The sequence below is a fragment of the Chenopodium quinoa genome, unplaced genomic scaffold, assembly GCF_001683475.1.
Source record: "Chenopodium quinoa cultivar QQ74 unplaced genomic scaffold, ASM168347v1, whole genome shotgun sequence".
NCBI lineage: Eukaryota > Viridiplantae > Streptophyta > Magnoliopsida > Caryophyllales > Amaranthaceae > Chenopodium > Chenopodium quinoa.
This window is the reverse complement of record NW_018745003.1, coordinates 1,158,084-1,178,670: the sequence shown is the minus strand read 5'-3', so window position 1 is coordinate 1,178,670 and position 20,587 is coordinate 1,158,084. Positions and strand designations below refer to the sequence as shown.

The following is a 20,587-nucleotide window of genomic DNA, read 5'->3' as shown; positions in this document are numbered from 1 at the left end:
TTTCAAGCTATGCCTCAATTTAGATGGAAGTGGAATAAAAGGAAAGTGAGAATCGAGTGAAGAAGAAAGAAAACGGAGGGAAATAGCAAGGATGACGTCATCTTTGAGAGCAGTGGCGGAGCCACATTAGAACAAGGGGGGACAGTTGTCCCCCCATTTTCGGAAAAATTTTTTTTTTAAAAAAAAAAAAAATCAAGAAAATACAGTAAAAGGCTATAAATAACATATACTTACAGTAGATATCACAATATTGAATATGGTTTGGTGGTTGAGTCCTTAGTAAGGCTGTGTTTTGGTCCTAGGTTCGATTCCCTACTCTATTGTTTTTCAGCTTTTTTGTTTTTATTTTCCCCTACTTCTTGTTTTTTTTATTACATACTCTAATTTTCAACAACCTTTTTAATTTGATTTTTTATTTCCTATTTCTTGTTTTAGGATTTTTAATGTTATTTCTTATTTCCTACTTCTTGTTTTTAATTATCGCTTTAACTAAGTGTGCTTAAACTCAATTTTTTTTTACATTTCTAATAAATAGATTACTATTAATTAATTGTTTGTAACTGTGTTTTAACGAAATACATATTAATAATATGATTGATTTGAAAAAGTTGAGTTTATTTTTTCGAATGTAACTCAAACCCTGGCCCTTCATATCTACCATCAATTTGTTTTAACGATAATTATTTGACTTTTTATTTATCAATTATGTGATTACATAACAGGATTTACAAATATAAATTTATTCATTTTTGTTGGATAATTTTCTTAATATACAATAAAACTTTTTTACCCCTCTTTTTCCATATAGAAATAATTGGCATATGTGATTTCAAATAAATATTAAACAATTTAGGATATCAATTTTTTTCTTGAGATTTTTGCCGAAACTTTAACCTCCAAAATTTGTCCCCCCGAATTATAAATCCTGGCTCCGCCACTGTTTGAGAGGTTGGTCAAAGTGGTGGGAAATTTTAGTGTTTTCATAAAATGTAGGTGGTAAAATTAAAAAAAAAAAAAAAAAACAAAAGGTGGTAATTCCTAAAACAGCAACAATTGTAGGTGGTAATTGTCAAAAAAACCAAAAAAATATAAATAAAAGTATGAAAAAATACAAAGTAGATTGTGGTTTGATCTAACGAAATGTTAGGCGTGTTTTATCCCTAAGCTCCATTTCATAACTTTCATATGGAATTTGATACCATTCTAGAAAAGTTGCAAAGTATTTCTTTATACTAATCAAGTAATTAGGCCCAATTATAGGTCATTATAATCGTGACCATATTGGACCTTATTTATAAAATTTTATTTCTTTCATACTTCGTATTAATGATTTAATCATACAAACTTCATGAAATTATTCTTATATTTTACACAGGGATGATATGAGTACATAATTGCAAATTTTGAACCGTATTTGCCCCAGTTGAAGCTAGTATTATTATAATATTTGATGGGTAGTAAATGTTTCGGTGGATATATATATACCAAAAGTCAATTTGAAATGAATAGCGGATTGATGGTGGATTTGAAAACAAACCCCCCCTAGTTATTACCTATGTAATATCCATCGTTTCATCCAATCCACATCATAATAACATCTATTTTTTACAATTTTTTCTAAGACAATATTCCTTCGGAATAAAAATAGGTGGGGTAATAAACTGTTATAAGTGGATACTCATAGTGGATATCCACTTACATAGTAAATGATATTGCGAGTGCAAATTTAAATTTATAATTACACGAGAAAGTATAATGTTTGATATAATGATATGTATCCGTCATAAGTGGCGGGTACTAAAATTGTAGACGGGTTCGGATATGTTGTATTGTTGTAGGATATATCCGCACCCGCTCAACCCGTTTGCCAATAACCTTATTTATATACAAGTATCTATCATAAATAAGCACCACATAAGTCCCGCCACTTGTAAAGCACTAGATCCATAAAGCTGGAAGTTGGTAAGTAAGGCAACTGTTTTCTCTACTTTTATTGGTTTTTTCATAAAAAAGCAACAAGGAAGTTAATGCATCAAAGCAAAGTGTACACAAAATAAGAGAAATTAAATCAATAATCACCCAATACAATTCAAAAATAAATTAATACCAAAACTGACAAACTAACTAGTGAGGTGTTATATGTATGAGCAATTAGGAAAAAGAGCTTAATCCCATATTCTTTGCTTAATTGTCTCATTTTTAGTTAGCCCCTCTTCTTTCCATGTCCCACCTTTTTTTTCTCCCCCCAAAACCATATTTTATACAATTATATTTATTTATAACCTATGCTTTTCATTCACCTTATTTCTCTTTGCTTCTTCGTTCTCCTTTTGAACAACAACAACAACAACAAAATTTAGTAGAGGAGAAAAGAGCTAAAGAGTTTGATGATGATAGCTTCATTAATGACAACAAAAACTCTCCTTCTACTCCTTAATTGTCTTGTAATCATAGAATTAATCAGTCATCTTATGTTGATTGAAGTTTACGGGGCTAATAATAATAATCTTCGTAACGATGATCATCATGATTTTATTAGAAGAAAAATGCAGGCTATTAAGGATTCTATTTCTTCACCACCTTCCTCATTAATCTCTCCTTCTCCTACTCTCGCTCCCTCCTCCTCGGTAAGTTTTACTTAGTATGTAATAATAATTGGTTGCGCTACATAAAATATACAACAGTTGCACTGAATGGGGTACGATGATAATGATGATGCAGGGTACGGTAGGGAGCACCCTTGTTTATCACGTGTCGACGTATGGGGCGGATCCAACGGGGAAGAGTGATAGTACGGAAGCATTAATGAAGGTGCTTTCGGATGCTAGTAAGAGTATAAGCAATGGTGTGTTAATAGATGGGATTAGTAATCTTGGTGGTGTACAAATTAATCTTGATGGTGGGATTTACTTAATTAGTCGTCCTCTCCAATTTCCTACTACCAACATTGGTAATATTGTGGTACGTTCATTTTTTTACTTCATTATTTATTACTCCGTATTATCATTATTGTTAAATTTATTACTATAATGTCTTATGCTAATTTTAATTTGGATTTGATTATATGTCAAATCAAGGAGCGTATATAGTACGTGGTACGACTAATTTGTTTTTTTACTTTTGTTGTAGTGAGGAGTGGTACAGATTTATTAGGGAAGGTTTTAGATATTTTGGTGAGTGAAAGGTCTTTTTTAAGGTAAAAAAGTAGTGTGTAATGACGATGGATAGATTCTTGAATTTACTCTCGAAAAATTAGATTATATGTTCTCTTTGTTATAGAGAATATGTACGAGTTGAAGTTAAGATTCTTTTAGTTCAAGTGTGTTAATAGAAAGCAAATTGTGTATTGAGTTAATTTCATAAACTAATGGAGTTCAATGATGAATCGGATACGAGCCAAGGGAGAAAATTTTTGGTAAAGATTTTGAACTACTAAGCTTTGATGAATATATACACAAAGATAATGTATCTATGCTACAATTACTAAGTAGTGATCAAATCTAATTCGACTTAATTTTGGATAAAGGGCCGGGGTTTCTATATGAAGTAGTTAACGTATCTATGTTTATGAGATGTAATAGTTTTTGTTTTGATTGTATGATTTTTTTCAAGAAATTCTAACATTTTGGAGATATTAGTGATAAAAATGACTCATAAGCTTTTGGTATTATCATCGCAATTATGATAGTTTGATAGAGTAATATAAACACACAAATTAAAACAAACTTCAGTTTGACGGCAATAATCTAGCCATCAATCTATGATGTATTGTTTGACGACAACTATTTGGGTTAGTTGAATTTTGTTATTATTACTGACTTTGCAAGATGGAGTAATTGTTAGACTTTAATGAGCTCTTTACTTATTCATGTTTTTGGTCTGACGCAATTTATTCATGCTTTCATTTATTCTACTTCACCTGCCTCAGTCAAATGTGAATAAATTAAACAGCTCATTTGGGAAAATTAGTTAATTTTATTGATCTCCTTTGCAATGATCCTTACATCATATAATGTGGTTTGGAGAACATGTACAATTTGATTATGTGGTGTTTCAAGACAAGAAAACGATAAATTGTTACTCTGTATAAGAATCTAATAAGTCTTATTTCTTTTTATTTGTCTCATTTGCTCAAGAAACTCTCATGTTTTTAGTCCAATAAAGTAGGCAAACGGATGAGTAAATTTTTTTGTTGGATCTCACAAATCACAATAATACTCTCTTAACTTGTTGTGGTAATTGTACATGGAGTAATCAAGAAGTAAAGCATCTTGCTCATAATTTTAGCATCACGGGGGAAGCAAGAAAATATGTCAAAATTTTGGAAAGGACAATGATTTATTTTGTTGTATTTTTTTATTTTTTATATATGCATAAAAAGTATTCCTTTGCGTCCTTTTCACATATAAAAAAAAAAAAAAAAAAGGCTTTAACCTAAGGTCTAGATGAAATATGAAAAGACTAATTCACCCTTAGCTAATTTGATTAGAAAAAACAAAATAAACTGATGACTTTATTTTAGCTCTTAGATTTTTTTTTTTTTTTTTTTTTTTTTTTTTTTTTTTTTTTGGCTAGAAACTTAGTAAAGAGATTAATCAAAGGATCTTTTATAATATTGAAAACATTTTTCAAGAAAAGTTGGAGTAAGTGTATTTCTAAAAAACCATGCTTGGAAATAGGAGTTGTTAGATTCTTTAGTCGATGGGTCTTGTATTGAACGGCGGCTGGACTAAAAAATATTAGGGGTATCCATTATTCGGATAAAAACCAAAATCCTATTCAATTCACATCGAATTATTAATTCGGATTGGATCCAAATAATTCGGATCGGATCGGATTGTTTGGATCCAAAAAACCGAATTAATCGAAATATGAAATCATACTTTTACAAATAATGATTGTTAATATTAATCATGTAAAATTATGTTGATAATTATATTAATATAAATTATGTAAAACTATGTTTTCAATACTTGTATGAATCCTATACAACTATGGTTTCAAAGCTAAAATTTTTATAGTTGCATTTTTATTTTTATAATTACTTTAGGCCCTAAAAATTTGCAATATATTTTAATTCGGATTTTCGGATCGGATCTAAATAACCGAATTTTATTTCGGATTAGATTGATGAGAAATTCGGATTGGATTGGATTTGAAAATTAAAAACCGAATTTTATTTCAGATCGAATTGAATTTGGCCAAAATCTAAACCGAAAGCGAAATAGACATTCCTAAAAAAAATACGAAGTACCAAAGTCTAGAAGTTGTAGTTGAACTATAAGTGCACTTTTCTCCATAATTGAAGTTTCTTCTAGTGACCTTGTCTTCTTCCACCTTATGTTTCAAAGGGTAACATCAAATTATTTAGATTAGATGCTCAAATAATAGAATTTAGGAGACCCGATAACTGTTACATCAACAAAAATGTTAGGTGTATGTGTTATTTTTCGACTGAATTTAGCTGAATATAGCTTATTAAATCTGATTGGACTTGATTAACCTAAATTTATCTTATTAACACCTAGTTAAACCTTTAAAGTGAAGTGAACACACAAGTTTATTACTATTCGTTCTTTTATCTTGAATTATATGTCTTATTGTCCCAATTTCATTCGTGCATTAGGGATTTGATAACATCTTGCAATAATAATAAGATAATGATCCATATACAACCCTTAGGATTGTGTATAAATGGTAAATACATTTCCTAATATGACATTTAATAATGCAAAATAGGATCGTGTGTTGATTAGTGTTATTGATATATGATTATGCTTCAAAAATTAAAGCTCTCAAATATTAGTAAACCATTATTACATTAGAAAAAGCATTTTTTATTATTTTTTTTTTAATAATTTTTATTTGACATGAATTATTATACGGAGTATATGAGTATAACAATAGATCTCAGACAGATGAAGTATATATATATATATATATATATATATATATATATATATATATATTTTGAAAGAACAGATGAAGTATATATTAAAAGAATACTTCTCAAATAACTAGATATAAAGAGGAAAAGTAAATACAAATAAATATATGGAGTATCAACTTGGTTCACACATGTAATGTTGAATTTGTCATAAAAGTAAATTCCTTTTTCTAAAGTAAGCAATTCATTTCTCGAGCAGAGTATATCTGTTGAACAACTATATTGAACAATCTTTCAATAGTTAGCGTAATTCAAACTTGTTATTAATTGGCACAAATTTCACCTAATTATTACCAAAGCTTATGAGTAGTTTGTAACGCATGCATTCAAAGTTTTTTTATTTTATACATGATCGTATGCATTGATATTTGAAAGTAATTATAAGTGTTCATTGCATTGAAACATGTAGTAAAAAAAGCTTCGTTGTAAGCAGATTAGATTTCTTTTAATCTTGCTTAATTGCTAAAATATAGATCATCGATTTCATGATCTTGGCATTTGAGATCTAATTTCCTTGTCTAGATTAAGGAGCTTTATTTGATGATTCATTTGAACGAACTATACTATAGTTTATTATCGCCTTAAGGGTTGTAAGAAGATTTCTTCTGTTAAATTTTGGGTTAAATATTATATACTCCATAATTCGTATCACTCCAAGTTTAGAGCAACAATTCGATTCATTTTCAATTAGGATTTGCTCTAGCCTCTTTAGAGGTTATAAATTCCTTTGTCGCCCTTGTGATCGCCTTAAGGGTTACAAGAAGATTTCTTTAGTTAAATTTTGAATTCGACATTTTATATTCCGTATCATTCCAAGATTAGAGTTACTAAAATGCTTGATCCCTGTGAATGACTTATCATTGCTTATCAAATGACAAATGTACTATATTACTATAAATTACGGAGTACTTTGTATGTAATTTTTTCACCCAACATGACACTCAAATTTTATGGATTCGCGCCTCATGTGTATAATCCGCTTGGTTTTCTTTTCACATTGGGGCAAAAAACATTGAATCTTCAATTACATATCTACCTGAATTTGGCTATTATTGACCAACTTCATATGATTTTCTTCAACAGATGCATGGAGGAACTCTATTAGCATCAGACAATTTTGCAACGGATCGATATCTTATTGAACTTTCAGCATCACCCCCTTCTCAAATCAGCAAAGAAAACACAACTTCTTCAACAGATCAAAACCTTAGCAGCTCATCCTACAACTTTGAGTACATAACATTCAGAGACCTTATGTTAGATTGCAACTATAAAGGCGGTGGCATTGCTGTTATAAATACTCTTAGAGTTAGCATAGATAATTGTTACATTGTTCATTTTATGTCCGAGGGCATTCGAGTTGAGAGTGGACACGAAACTCTGATCCGAAGTTCCTACTTGGGACAACACATTACAGCCGGGAATGATCCGGGTGAAAGAAACTTCACAGGCACAGCAATAACCCTTATGGGAAACGACAACGTTGTGAATGATGTCGTAATATTTTCAGCTAATACAGGGATTATAGTATCAGGGCAAGCTAACCTTCTGTCCGGGGTGCATTGCTATAACAAAGCAACAGGGTTTGGAGGAACCGGAATCTATCTGAAGTTGGCTGGTCTAACCCAAACAAGGATCGTAAATTCTTACTTGGATTATACCGGCATTGTAGCAGAAGATCCGGTACAACTTATTATTTCTAACAACTTCTTCCTAGGAGATGCATACATTAAGTTTAAGTCTGTCAAGGGTGTTGCAAATGGTGTCAATATCGTCGACAACATCTTTGCAGGGTCCGGAAATGGAATTGACATTGTACAATTAGATGGTCCCTTTGGAGATGTTGATCAAATTCTAATTGATCGGAATAGTGTCAAAGGGATGAATGCTAAGGCTACCATAGCAAAGTCAGCAGTTCAAGGGAATGGAAGCACCTACACTGCAGATTTTAATGGGATTCTTTTGTTTCCAAATCTCATAAAACATGTGCAATACACGTTAAGTACAAGTGGGAATGCCTTCCCTAATTACGCTTTGCGTAATGTGTCGCAGAATCGGGTGGTTATCGAGTCGAGTGTGGCTGCTCCTACAAGTGTTTATGTCATGGTTGATCAAGGATTTGGAGGTTGATTGTAGTACCTAATTGTTATCTTTGGTACCGGAAAAGCCATCAATTTTGTTGGCTGAGTATCAATTAGGCTCCCATAGTCTAGTTCAAAACAAAAAGTATCATTAGATGTGGTCACTACATCACGAGTCATCGTTATGCGCGATCAAGAGTATAAAACTGTATTTTCTGAGCTCTTTACAAAAAATTGTACTTAAAGAGATGCACATAAATGGAAGAACTATGGGAAGAAGCCAAGGCATGGAGGATTTTGTCACTAGTGGATTTTAAGTGAGGATTAAGGCAACCTTACTTCTTGTTTAGTTACTTCTATATAACATTTAATCACATTCGAAACGCCTTTATCATGTAGAAAACACAAGAAAAATTGTAATGAAATGAAAGCATTAATTTTCTGAGAAGTATAGGCAATTCAACATAGTGAAAACATTTTTCAACCATCTCAAAAAAAATCATTCCATCCTATATTATATCCTAGGAGTTCCACTATTATTTATGTTACTAGATCTAAATTTTGATCAAGAATGATTTTAACAAAAATTAGATTACTAAATAATACTATCATAAAACAATTATCAGGTAGAAACAAGTCAAACAACGGCTCCCTCCATTTTAAAATCATAGGTCACATTTCAATTTCACACCGTCGAAAAATAATCGATCAATTTCTAGATTTCGTAAGTTAAACTTTGTTCACTTACCACTTTACCAGTGCAAAAAAATTAGAATCCAGTGAGCTCCGACTCTTTGTGAGTCTCAATAGTGACATCACTAATAGGATAAGCAACACAAGTGAGAACCCACCCTTCAGCCATCTGGTCATCATCCAAGAAGCTTTGATCTGATTGGTCTACACTACCAGAAGTCACCTTCCCGACACATGAGGAGCACGCGCCTGCCCGGCATGAGTAAGGCAAGTCCACCCCATTCCCTCCTGCAGCATCCAAGATGTACTCATCATCGTCGCACTGAAATTCCTGGGTGCCCGAAGGTGTAATCAAGGTAACGTTGTGGGCAGCCATCGCGGTCATTCTCCCCCCACGAGCACTGGCCTTGAGCCCAAACACGGCCTGGCCAATGTTGGTAGGAAGTGTTGCCGTCATTGGCGGATTTTGCTGTTTTCGTACCAGCGTAGCTGCTACCATTGCTGCTGCTGCTGCCATTGCTACTATTGTTGGCAAGGATTAGTGGAAAGGTTGGTTTGTGCTAAAGGATGAAGTAGTAGAAGGGTGAGATCATTGAGACTTGATAAGAAAGAGTTTGGATGGGTGCTAACCGATTCGCCACATGGCGGGTTGACATGGAAGCTGACTCACTTATCAATTGGTGTGTGGTTGGTTAAGGTTTCAAGTTGGAGTGTGCCTACCATACTTTCATTATTGGTAATTTGGCATCATGCAGAGAAGCACCCCACTCTTGCGCGTTTATCTAATACAATACACACCATCACTTAGGTGTGCCAATGATAATTGGTGCTCCACAAGTGTTTTTTTAAGTAGATTTCCTAATCATTAAAAAAATAAAAAAAATAAAAAAAGAAAAAAAGAAAAAAAAGAAGAAAATGATTTTACCCATCCCGATACCCTATGTTTACTCAAACTCGGGTACCCATGTCCAACACGAGTACGTGTCCAAGTATCCAACCCGACTATTCAGTGAAAAATTTCAATAGTTTAAACTAAAATGAAGTGTCCAAGTGTCCTACTCATGTGACTCATATCCAAATGTCGAGAGTACGACATGGTAATTAAGGTGAACTGAAAAGTTTGAGTAACAAGTATTATACCCATAAATGATAAATTTATAAAATGCTAGACCAACAAGTAAAACTACATTTTTTTTTTTTTTTTTTTTGTTTTTCCACTTCTATATGGCATACTTTACTTGTTATTATAACAAGAGAGTCCATGTGATGTAGTACAGAGAGAAACTAAATTAAATTGGAATAATTTGGGATTTAAAGGGCCAAAAGTTACCATCTAAAAGGAAATGAAACAATAATTTTTAAGCATCATAAGGATGTGGAAAACTAATTAAGGAATTAGCATGAAGCATTGATAATTATATCACAATAGGCTGACTTAAAGACCAGAGCCGTAATAAACTCATTGCCAAATTGAAAGACTCATCACTCCGAACCAAACTCAATTCAAATGGCGTGCTTGTCACCTCTAAGGTCCATGAAGTTAAGGGGACATGATAGTGTCCATAAAACAATAGAAGAAGAGCACTATGACCCAAATTACAAATTTTTAAAAGTCATGCTACCCTAAGCTTACAAATCAGTGAAATTACAATTATTAAGCATTCATCAAACAACTTCTAATCTCAACAAAACAAGGATCCAATAGTTTGCAGCATAGTTAACCTAAGCCTCAGTTGCAGCAAACAAGCTTTTCACTTTAAAACAATGATCCAGATCTTTGCAACAAAACTTGTTTTCCTCAGGAATCAGGATGCAACAAACATGTTACCTAAGAACCTTCATCCCTTGGATCCATGTATAGATCTCCCAACAATAATTATGGGTATACTGCAAATTTACTGATTCATTCAATCTCTCTTGTAAATGGCAATGACGCTCTCAAGGTGAATTCATAGTTCTTCCACAAATCACATCCACTAAGTGTTGAACTTGAACCACAAATCTGGCCATGTATCAGTCATGACAAACTTAAACTTCACATGTATGATAAATATAGTAATAGACCTAAAGTAAGGTATAAGCCAATTTACCTCAGGTCTTGAACCATAAATCTATAGCACAATCCTTTGAAGTGTGTTCACATATGTGTAACTTGAAAAACATACAAATAGTTTCCTAAACCTGCACATTTTTGAAGAACAATCAAGGAAAAAAAAAAAAAACAACCCCATGATCACTAAAGCCCTTGACAAAGTGTTAGAATCCACCTCTCCGTGACACTAAGGCAGGGTAGATTAAGCAATGCAAAGTAGAAGCAGCCTTGACCAGAATAGTTGGAAGAAAGAGGGGAGGGGTGTGAATGCACAAAGTCATGGCTTTTGAGTTGTTAATGGGAGAAATGGCTTTTGAGTTGTTAATGGGAGAAATGGCTTTTGAGTTGTTAATGGGAGAAAAATGTCAATGGGAAAACAATATTCAATCATACGGAAGGAACGTTTCTTGGATACTCTGAATCTGAACAGAAGAAGAAAAGAAGTTAGAACACCTACCAAACCCACTGGCTTGCGTGTTGTGCCATTGCTTGAAAACTCATAAAAGGATGCTCATTCAGTAGACAAAAAGATTTCCTACGAGGGAGACACCAGGCCATAAAGATGGATAACCAGATATCTACTGATCCACTATACTTCCGCAATACACTGCTACTACCCTGGGAACAGCAATGAGGGGGAAAAAAATTACAAAATTTAACAAGATACATTGTCTATAATTAGCAGGGGAAAAAAATTACCAGTTCCCATGCTTCAAAACTATTTTGTTGAGAATCAAGTAAAACCTTTCTGTTACAATATAAAGAAACCTTTAAATTAAACTTTGACCAATCATTCATCCACTAATCTAAAACAACTATGTGTAAAATTTTTGGACTTAGGATTTGGGAAGAAGACGATAAGCTAAGCCAACCATCAAGTGAGCACATGATGCAACTACACTTAATGAAATAAGTTGTTGGATCAAGCAAATAGACAAAAGAAACACATAAATCGATCCATGTATCAAGATAAACGTTGACAGCTAAGAAACAAAACATGAACAAATGTGCAGCTTATTGCTCAGATGTAGAATAGAAAAGTATACGACAAGAAATCAATGAATGCAAAAGATATAGGTGCTGCACATAATAAAGATGGAGAATAAACCAAAATGACCATCAGAATCAAGATTTAAAGGTGGTTGCTAGAAGTCACCTTATTCCGAAATGTACATCTCGGTGATTACAATGACCAGAAACTCCATAACTATCAAATGTAATTACCTGCAAATTTCAACAAGAGATGAATTGAAAATAACAACACTGAATATGCAGTACAGCCATTTCCTTAAAAAAACGCCTGACAACAGAAATGTGAACAGAAAGATTCAGAATTTCATTTGAATGATATTAGAAAATATACGCTCCAAAAATCAAGTTCTAAAAACATGGAAAGCCACAAAAGATAGAAAGATGAATCTCACTGTATCAATGCCATGAGATCTGATGTTATCTTCAACAATTTTTGCAATTAAGGTGTGATTCCACACTTTGCCAAACCCATCCTAGTCACAGCGAGAAGATGCTATAACATTTGAAAGTATCATTTAGCTGTACTACTATAAAGTCAAAATATTAGAATACTTTTGCTTTTCAAACCTGAAGCTCTGGATGGTCAAGTACAACCACTTGCTTCAGAGGAACCTGCACAAAGAGATTGATATCAAGCTCACATATTATGTTGTTGAACAAGGCCTAAATCAGTAACGAAACTACCATCTACCATGCTCACGAAGTAAAATTTAATCACCACAATTCCAGTAATCCTTTACAAAGTTATCACCAACTATCAACATTCGATGCAATATGATATCTATGCCTCTAATCATCTAATGGCTACACCATTATGAAGTCAAATCATAAATATAAGCAAATAATCACAAGGAGGCAGAAAACTTTTTCAGGTTCATCTAGGTAGCAACTCCAAGATAGGATAGCAATAAGCCAAACACAATATATCACCTTTAACATAGAGCAAGCCTTGTAGAGCTCATCTGTCCTAATTTTTCCCATCCCATCAGCATTACCTATATATATATGAAAAAAGGTAAATTGTAACTCTGTACAAGAAAAGGATTAAATTGAATACAAAGTACTAAATTCTACTACAATTTCCTTTGCACCAAAGATCAAAGGAAAATTGGATAAAAGGAAATTATAAAGCAGAAGGGAACAAAAGCAGAAGTCCGAGAGGCGTGAAGAAATATGCATTTGAAGAATATGTTTGGAAACAGCCTCTATTACTCTTGAATAGCTAGGTGGTAAAGTAGTGTGCATTTGGCCCTCCCTCAAACATTCTATTGGAAGCTTAACCAGCGACAGACATTCAAGAGAATTGGAACATAATTAAAAGCTACTAGGTACATCCAAGATCTAGAATAACACTTTGTTTGGATAAAAGGAAATAGAAGGAAAAGAAAGGAAGATAAAGGGAGGGGGACAAACTCTCTTGTTTGGGTTAAGGATTGGAGGAAGGAAGGGAAAAGGAGAGGTAGAGATCCATTTTCCCTCTATCTTTAATAAGCATCATCCCTCCAAAATTGGAGAGATTTGGAGGGAAAATGAAGCTCACTTCCCCCTCCCTTTCTTTTCCCTTCCCTTCCTCCTCTTTCCCTCCCCTTACTTTCCTTCCTTATTTGCTATCCCAACAAAGCGTAAGAGTAGTCAACATTCAACAAACTAAAATATAAAGCAGGCAAAAATGATGCTAAAGCTCAAGATGAATATCTAGGGCTTGTCTGTAATTGTTCACTAACTAAGAAAGTCATAAGATGATGCAGTATTGTAGATACAAGCCTGTGGGTCTGAGCACAAAGTCCTAAAGTTGGAAATATTGCATTACCAGTAGACAAGCATAAGATGTGAATATTATGCCCTCTTGATGTCAGATAGTTAATCGTTGGAGTGAAGAACCTGAAAAAATAGAATACAGTTAACATAAGTAACATGATACAGAAGTTTAATTTGTATAGTAGCGCATACTCTAACAATGTGGGATCAACATCAAACTCAAGTGACCCTTTGAACTCTGGTCACTCTTTTGGGGCTATCCCTCTTTCTAATTTACCCAAAAAAAAAAAAAAAAAAAAAAAAAAAAGAAACAACGCAGCAAAGAAGAATTCGATGATAATTACACTCCATTGCTTCTTCTAGATTTCGAAAAGTGCATAATTGAATGATCAAATCCTGTCATTTCATAGTATATACAAAAACCATTTTAAACCATGACAAGAAAAACAGATCAACTTACATGGACTCGTCATCAGGATGTGCAATCACGAGCAAGACAGCCTTCTTGTGTAGAGTGTCACCTAAGTAACAAATCAATTTCCATTTCCATTAGCAGATATAGAACACTTCACACATAATTTTAAAGTAAAATTGAAATACATCAACGCTATAAATTCGAAAACGACGCACCTACCAATGTTGAAGTATTGGCCTTTTGTGGGGAAGTAAGATATGTGCAATATTTTACATAAAGAGGCAATCCAAATTACAGAAGCAGAGAGCACAATGAAGAACCAGTCCATCATTCAATCACCTGTCAATTTCAACATTGTATTAGGATAAACTTTAATTAGATTCATAGTTTCATATAAGTTTAAAGATTATATTAACTATAAATCCAGGTATGTAAGCATATAATAAAAGAATCAATAATATGAAATACGATAATTTCTGTCTGATTATAAATGAAATGGAGTTGTATAAAGTCAATTACTCTGTAAAAGAAAATCTGGGTAGTTTGTTAAACATCAAAATCTAAAGTAAGGAAAAAAAAAATATCTCCATTGTTAGCATTTTATCGAACAGTCGGGGTGCATTAAGAGATGCCAATCATTCAATTTTCTAATAAATATATTTTAAATGGATTTATTTTAGCGATAATACGACGTAAAAACCTTGAATTTTGTCTAGCAGACTATACAATTACAAAAAAATCGTCAATTATATGGCGAAAAATCTAAACTTGGGAATAATCAAAATGAAAAAAATCAGATTGAACCCAAAAAAAAAAAAAAAAAAAAAAAAAGAAAAAGAGAATTGAAATCCTATTGAATTGAAGAAGAAGAAGAGAATAAACCTGATTTCGTCGGTGATTCAAAATTATGATTCAAACTTGGGGTGTTCAACTTGGTATGTTTGGGAGAAGAGAAAGGAGGGATATGAGGAAGAAGGAAAAAGAACACAATAGAGGGCAATTTAGTCAATTTGAAGTCCTACTACTCGGCTACATCCTTGATGAGTTCGATCCTTCAATCCCTTTATTTTTATTTTTTTTTATATATATAAAAGTCTAGCACCACATTTTATTAATCATTGGACAACTTGTCCATAAGAACGTAAGGAGAAATTACAGAGGGGCAAAAATTCTCCCACACTTGTTCGCTACTGAACAGTACTACACTAGCAAGGTGATGAGCGATAAAACTCTCATCCCTTTTAACATAAGACCAATGCACATAATCAAAACTAGAACAAATCGAAAAAATATCATTAAAAACCGAGTCAAGATCGGTGAGAAATGTGGAAGCTTTTGAGAGACGAGTGATGATGTGTTGACAATCCGATTCCAAAATCACCTTCTTATACCCATACTTCAGAGCTAGCTTCACCCCAAAAAGTAAAGCACGACACTCAGCAACTTCTGGTGGCCAAAACCCACGAACTTGACGCACCCCAGCAAACGGAACCTCCCCTGCAACGTTCCTGGCAGCAACTCTTAGACCAATCCAGCCATCAGTCTTAAGGCACACATCACAATTGATCTTTACAAAGTCAGCAGGGGTAGGGATTTGATCATAAATTCTCATCAATTTATAGGAGATAATATAGTCATGGAATAATTGATGTGAATTGCTAAACGTCGCCCACAAATCTCCACAAAAGCCCACAAATCTATATTGAATTTACCTTATTGCCCTAGACCTAAAAAAAAAAATCTAACTCATACCCACACTCTAATCACCCAAAAATACGGCAATGTCGAGGCGGCAAGGCAAGGACTTAGCGGCGATAGCGGCGGAGGGAAGGACGGCTCATGGTGGCAAGGTTTTTTTAAAAAAAAAATAAAAAAAAAAAAAAACAGAAGTGGTGGGGCGCCTGGCAGGACGCCCAGCCCTGGTGGTGGCGTCTGCTCCAACCGTCAGAACCAGGGGGCTGGTGTCTGACCTGGACGCCTAGCCACGGTTGTGGCGTTTTCCAGAGGTGCCACCGCCGTGGCTGGGCGTCCACGCCAGAAGCCAGCCCCCTGGTTCCGACGGCCGGAGTAGACGCCACCACCAGGGGCTGGGCGTCCTGGCCAGGCGCCCCACCACGTCCGAATTTTTTTTTTGTCTAATATATTTTTTTTTTTGGAAAATCAGAATTTTTTTGTTAATGTTTAATATTTTTGTTTTATGAGTTAATGTTTTTATTTCTAATATATATATATATATATATATATTTATATATTTTAAATCAGAATTTTTTGCCATATTATTTTTAAATACATATAATTGTATAAAGATTAAATTAATACATTTAACACAAAATTAACATTTAACAAAAATTAACATAAGTAATTTCTGAAATTTTTATTTGTAAATTTCATTTCTATATATAATTTACAAATACAAAATTAAACATAATTTTATTAACACATATTTAAAACATAATTTCAAACTAAACATAATTTTATTAACACATTTTTTTTTTGAACTACACATATAATTTCAAATTTATCAAAGTTAAAAAACCACCAAAAAAAAAAAAAAAAATTAAATAAAATTAAATTTTTTTTACAAAAAGTAGGGGTGGCTTTTAGCCAGGAAGCCGCCACCATGGCGGTGGCTTCTGGCCAGGAAGCCGTCACCATGGCGGTGGCTTCTGGCCAGGACGCCGCCACAGCCATGGTGGTGGCTTCTAGCCAGGACGTCGCCGCCATGGCGATGGCGTCTGGCCAGGACGTCGCCGCCATGGCGATGGCATCTGGCCAGGACGCCACAGCCATGGTGGCGGCGTCCTGGCTAGAAGCCACCGCCACGGTGGCGGCTTCCTGGCTAGAAGCCACCCCTACTTTTTGTAATTTTTTCCCGAGTTATATCGCTTTTTCGACGACGATGACAGCTCTCCGGTGTCCCTCGGCGATTCACTCCAGCTCCACATTTTTCGTGAGAGAGAATTACGGTTTCGGTAAAAATTAAAAAAAGGGCAAAAGAGTCAAAGTAAAAATAATTGTGGGCTTTATGTAGAGATTTGTGGGTGATGTTTAACAAATTCCGATACAATCACATTTGATATATATGTCAATAAATTAGCTATTACAAAGTAGTTATAAATATTACGTAAAAGGTTAATATTATAAAATGTTATATTGGTATAAATACCTATCTAACAACATTAGAAAGAGAAAGAGAGATCGATGGAGAGTGTGGAGACTACCGGTAAGAGGAAAAATTTGTTAAAGGTTTAGGTATGTACTCGTATAAGGAAAAATAAGGGCTAAGCTAACACATTTTTTAAAAAATAAAAAATAAAATTCATTTTATATGTTTACATACCAAGTACTCTGTAGTCTGTACCCCTCTAGAACACCTGTTTCCAATAAATTTTTTTAAAAGAAAATGATTCATTTAAAAAAAAGAACTCCATTATTATTTAATTACGAGGAAATAATAACTTGTATATTTGTCTTCACGTAAATTTTTAATACATAAACTTTTTTAATATTCTACTTACTGACAATTAATCTAGGGTTCATTATATGGCAAGACTTCTTTTAATCTTCTACTTATTGACAATTAAAAGTATTAACCATTCAAATATGCTTAAAAACATTAGACTAAAAATGTTTCAACTAGATAAAATGAAGTACAAAGTCTATTAAAAAAAAAAGTACAAAGTAATAATGCTACCGTAAAATAAATTAAATGATAATAGTTGTTAATTAATTACTTCCTTCATTTTTATAAAATGCAACACACTTCTACAAGCGACCTCTTTTGTAGGGTTTAGTCCCCTATTACTTAACTATTCTCATATATTTCCTCTCGTCTCCATTTTTCACCTTATCCAAAACCCTCACCCCAACACGTCACACAATTTTGGTCAAATATTCTTTTCTTTCCTTTTTGTATCTTTGAAAATTATAATGTATATTCAATACGAAAATTAATATCAAATCAGATATCATAATATTAAATTCTTCTTCAAATTAATAGACAATTAAATCATAAGATAGCCAGTTTTATTCTGACGCTATGTCTTAATAGAAACTAGCTTTTGGGCCCATTCTACGCACGGGCTGTGTATAGGTTATTATTTATTTACTAAAAACATTCAAATAAAAATTCTTTAATTGCATGATAGTTATATAATACCTTGTATCAAATAATTGAAGAACAATCGCTTGCCATAATTTTACATTTGTAAATCAATATATGAAATTACAAAGTTTTTCTTCACCAATTTATTTTTCTTGCACACTTAATATCTTGAAATTATTTTTTATTACATGCAAACAATGTCGTATAATGAAATTAGTTCCTAACTTTTTACACTAAACACTTCTTTTTTTCTAATCATTCATATCTTTCTTATTTGCCGCTTCATTTTATCTCATTTTCAATCATGATATTCATCATTGCAACAATTTTAGAGATATATATGTCTATTTATTTTTTTATTTTTTTATTTTTTTTTTTTGGTTTGGGTGATATGAAAAAAATTTATATTAGGAGAAGATGATTAAGGGTCAATGAGTAAATGGCAAATTCAGTTAAAATGAAATTGGAAGACGGAGAGAGTGAGAGAGGAAGAGGAAAGGGTCGTTTGGTTCACTAAGCTGGAATGGATTGGTATGGATTCTCATACTTGGGTGGTATGGATTCTATATCCCATATTAATCTAAAGTTGTTTGGTTTAATCATGGGATGGATTGATCTCATACTTGAGTACTAGTATGGATTATGAATCCTTAGGGGCGAGGTGGGTATGAGATTTCAATGGAATGGGGTGGAGTTAGAATCCCCCATATATGAGATTCCATACTTATATAACCTAACCAAATGAATAAAACCATGGAATGAATTCTAAATCCATTCCAAGAAGTTCAACCAAACAACCCCTAAGAGAATTCAATTTATTGTATTAAAGTGAAGGTTATAGAAATTAAAAGTCAAGAAAAGAAAGAAATAGTAAAGAAAGTTAAAAGGAGAGGGGTACATGTGGCAGATTGGTTTGTATTTTGGTTAAAAAGAGAGGTGTATATGTGGCGGATTGGTTTGTATTTTGGTTAAAAAGAGAGGTGTACATGTGGCAGTTTAGTTTGTGTTTTTAAATACTAAGTATAGATATAGATATAGATTAAACCATGAATATAGCAACCCTATCAACGGTATCATATCCAGTGGCGAAGCCATTGGGGGGACAAAAAGCTTTAACTTGACAAAAAGCTTAACAAAAAAAAAAAACAAAAAAAAAAAAAAAAAAAAAAAAACTCAAACACACAAATTGGTTAATACCTAATATTACAATTTGACTCATTTTCATTGAGTTTCGGCCTTTTAAACAAGAATTGTCGAAGATCGAGTTGTTTACTAGTTGCCTTGGATTTGTTTGAATTAGGTGAATCTTTTGACATTTCCTAATTAAATTGATAAATATATATCAATTTCCACAATCCACAATTCCACATCATTACATAATAATAAAACCTAAAATTCTAAATTTCTAATTCAACTATACATTTCAATAAATTCACAAAAACAGGAGAAAATAATGCAATCAAAAGTTCACAAAATTAACTATACATTTCATTATTTCAATAAATTCACAAAAACAGAAGAAAAAAACAAGTAATAAACCAATTAACCAACAGATTTCAATATTTAGAGATTTCAATAAGACAATAAACCAACACATTTCAAAATTTCAATAGCTCAATACTTCAAATCTTCAATACCCAGAATAATTGAATAAAAGTATAAACTATAAAACAATTAAACAAGTAATAAACTAATAATTCAGAGATTAAATTCAGATTTAAATACCGTGAATTGGGTCTAGCGACTTAGCGAAGTGAGCGAAGTCGAATAGAGAGCAGCGAGTCCAACGACGAGCCGACGAACGGACGAAGCAGCGAAGGCGGCGACTACGGAGGGACGGAGTGCCGGGAGTGGAGCCGACGAGCGAGAGCGGCGGACTGGCAGAGGAAAGAGGAAAGTTAGGTTTCACTTTTCAGAGTTCAGTTTTCTTTTCTTCCTTCTTTCTGGCTTTCTGTCCGTTACTCTTTTTTTTTTCTTTTTTTTTTAACAACTGTCACCCTATGTCCCCCACTGGCTTTGCCGTCAGGTTCTGGTCAGATTTCAGGTCAATTTCGTGTTATGCTTAGAAACTATCAAAAATAGTGTAAAACTTAATATTATTACAAAATATGAAATTTGGGTCAAATCGGGTCGAATTCGGGTTGTTTGGATTCGTTTCGGGTCGGGTTTGGGTTTCTCTAAGTAACTTCGGGTCGGGTCCAAGTCGTGTTATCGAGTCGGGTCAGGATTTGCCAGCCCTAATCATATCACATACTGTATTTACTCCCCCACACTTGATTAAACATTATATATTATACATTTATACCTACAATAAATAGGAAAACATAATTTTCTACACACTAATAATTTAGCTCAATTATGGAGAACTACTATCTACCACATGAAACACGTACAAAATGTGACATTATTGGTGACCCTACTAGCCATGCTTGTATGATCTCCAACTTAATACATAAGTAAATTC

The 20,587-nt window shown here is 33.2% G+C and overlaps 4 protein-coding genes across 5 annotated transcripts; 1 reads left to right on the top strand and 3 right to left on the bottom strand.

Annotated features, from left to right (window-relative positions):
• The first annotated feature begins 2,120 nt into the window (after positions 1-2,120).
• LOC110707760 (polygalacturonase QRT3-like) lies at positions 2,121-8,527 on the top strand. Its single transcript, XM_021885802.1, has 3 exons — positions 2,121-2,627; positions 2,722-2,961; positions 7,031-8,527. Exons 1-3 carry the CDS (start codon positions 2,388-2,390, stop codon positions 8,075-8,077), a joined length of 1,527 nt encoding a protein of 508 aa, XP_021741494.1. The 5' UTR covers positions 2,121-2,387; the 3' UTR covers positions 8,078-8,527.
• A 125-nt stretch (positions 8,528-8,652) lies between these two features.
• On the bottom strand, positions 8,653-9,821 carry LOC110707762 (ferredoxin-2-like). The gene has a single exon (XM_021885806.1). The coding sequence runs from the start codon at positions 9,236-9,238 to the stop codon at positions 8,798-8,800; it is 441 nt and encodes a 146-aa protein (XP_021741498.1). The 5' UTR covers positions 9,239-9,821; the 3' UTR covers positions 8,653-8,797.
• Positions 9,822-9,909: 88 nt separating this feature from the next.
• Positions 9,910-20,443, bottom strand: LOC110707761 (probable N-acetylglucosaminyl-phosphatidylinositol de-N-acetylase). Of its 2 annotated transcripts, none has more exons than XM_021885805.1 (12): positions 19,849-20,443; positions 14,238-14,357; positions 14,064-14,124; positions 13,656-13,726; positions 12,776-12,840; positions 12,413-12,457; positions 12,238-12,318; positions 11,970-12,037; positions 11,513-11,561; positions 11,271-11,431; positions 10,812-10,902; positions 9,910-10,723 (listed from the first exon to the last, which is right to left on the bottom strand). In XM_021885805.1, the coding sequence occupies exons 2-11, from the start codon at positions 14,347-14,349 to the stop codon at positions 10,833-10,835; spliced, it is 783 nt and encodes a 260-aa protein (XP_021741497.1). In that variant the 5' UTR covers positions 14,350-14,357; positions 19,849-20,443; the 3' UTR covers positions 9,910-10,723; positions 10,812-10,832. The 2 variants fall into 2 exon arrangements, with proteins under 2 accessions (XP_021741497.1, XP_021741496.1); XM_021885804.1 differs by lacking the exon at positions 19,849-20,443 and adding an exon at positions 14,901-15,084.
• Positions 15,130-15,630, bottom strand: LOC110708114. The gene has a single exon (XM_021886223.1). It carries the CDS (start codon positions 15,628-15,630, stop codon positions 15,130-15,132), a length of 501 nt encoding a protein of 166 aa, XP_021741915.1.
• Positions 20,444-20,587: the final 144 nt, after the last annotated feature.

Bases quoted from the DNA above. Each gene is read 5' to 3' on its own strand.
- LOC110707760 (XM_021885802.1), top strand. From the start codon at position 2,388: ATGATGATAGCTTCATTAATGACAACAAAAACTCTCCTTCTACTCCTT. The intron at 2,628-2,721 runs GTAAGTTTTACT...ATGATGATGCAG, and splicing joins CTCTCGCTCCCTCCTCCTCG to GGTACGGTAGGGAGCACCCT. The intron at 2,962-7,030 runs GTACGTTCATTT...TTTCTTCAACAG, and splicing joins CCAACATTGGTAATATTGTG to ATGCATGGAGGAACTCTATT.
- LOC110707762 (XM_021885806.1), bottom strand. From the start codon at position 9,238: ATGGCAGCAGCAGCAGCAATGGTAGCAGCTACGCTGGTACGAAAACAG.
- LOC110707761 (XM_021885805.1), bottom strand. From the start codon at position 14,349: ATGATGGACTGGTTCTTCATTGTGCTCTCTGCTTCTGTAATTTGGATT. The intron at 12,038-12,237 runs GTGAGATTCATC...TGAAATTTGCAG, and splicing joins GATCTCATGGCATTGATACA to GTAATTACATTTGATAGTTA. The intron at 11,562-11,969 runs GTGACTTCTAGC...ATATTGTAACAG, and splicing joins GATGTACATTTCGGAATAAG to AAAGGTTTTACTTGATTCTC.
- LOC110708114 (XM_021886223.1), bottom strand. From the start codon at position 15,630: ATGAGAATTTATGATCAAATCCCTACCCCTGCTGACTTTGTAAAGATC.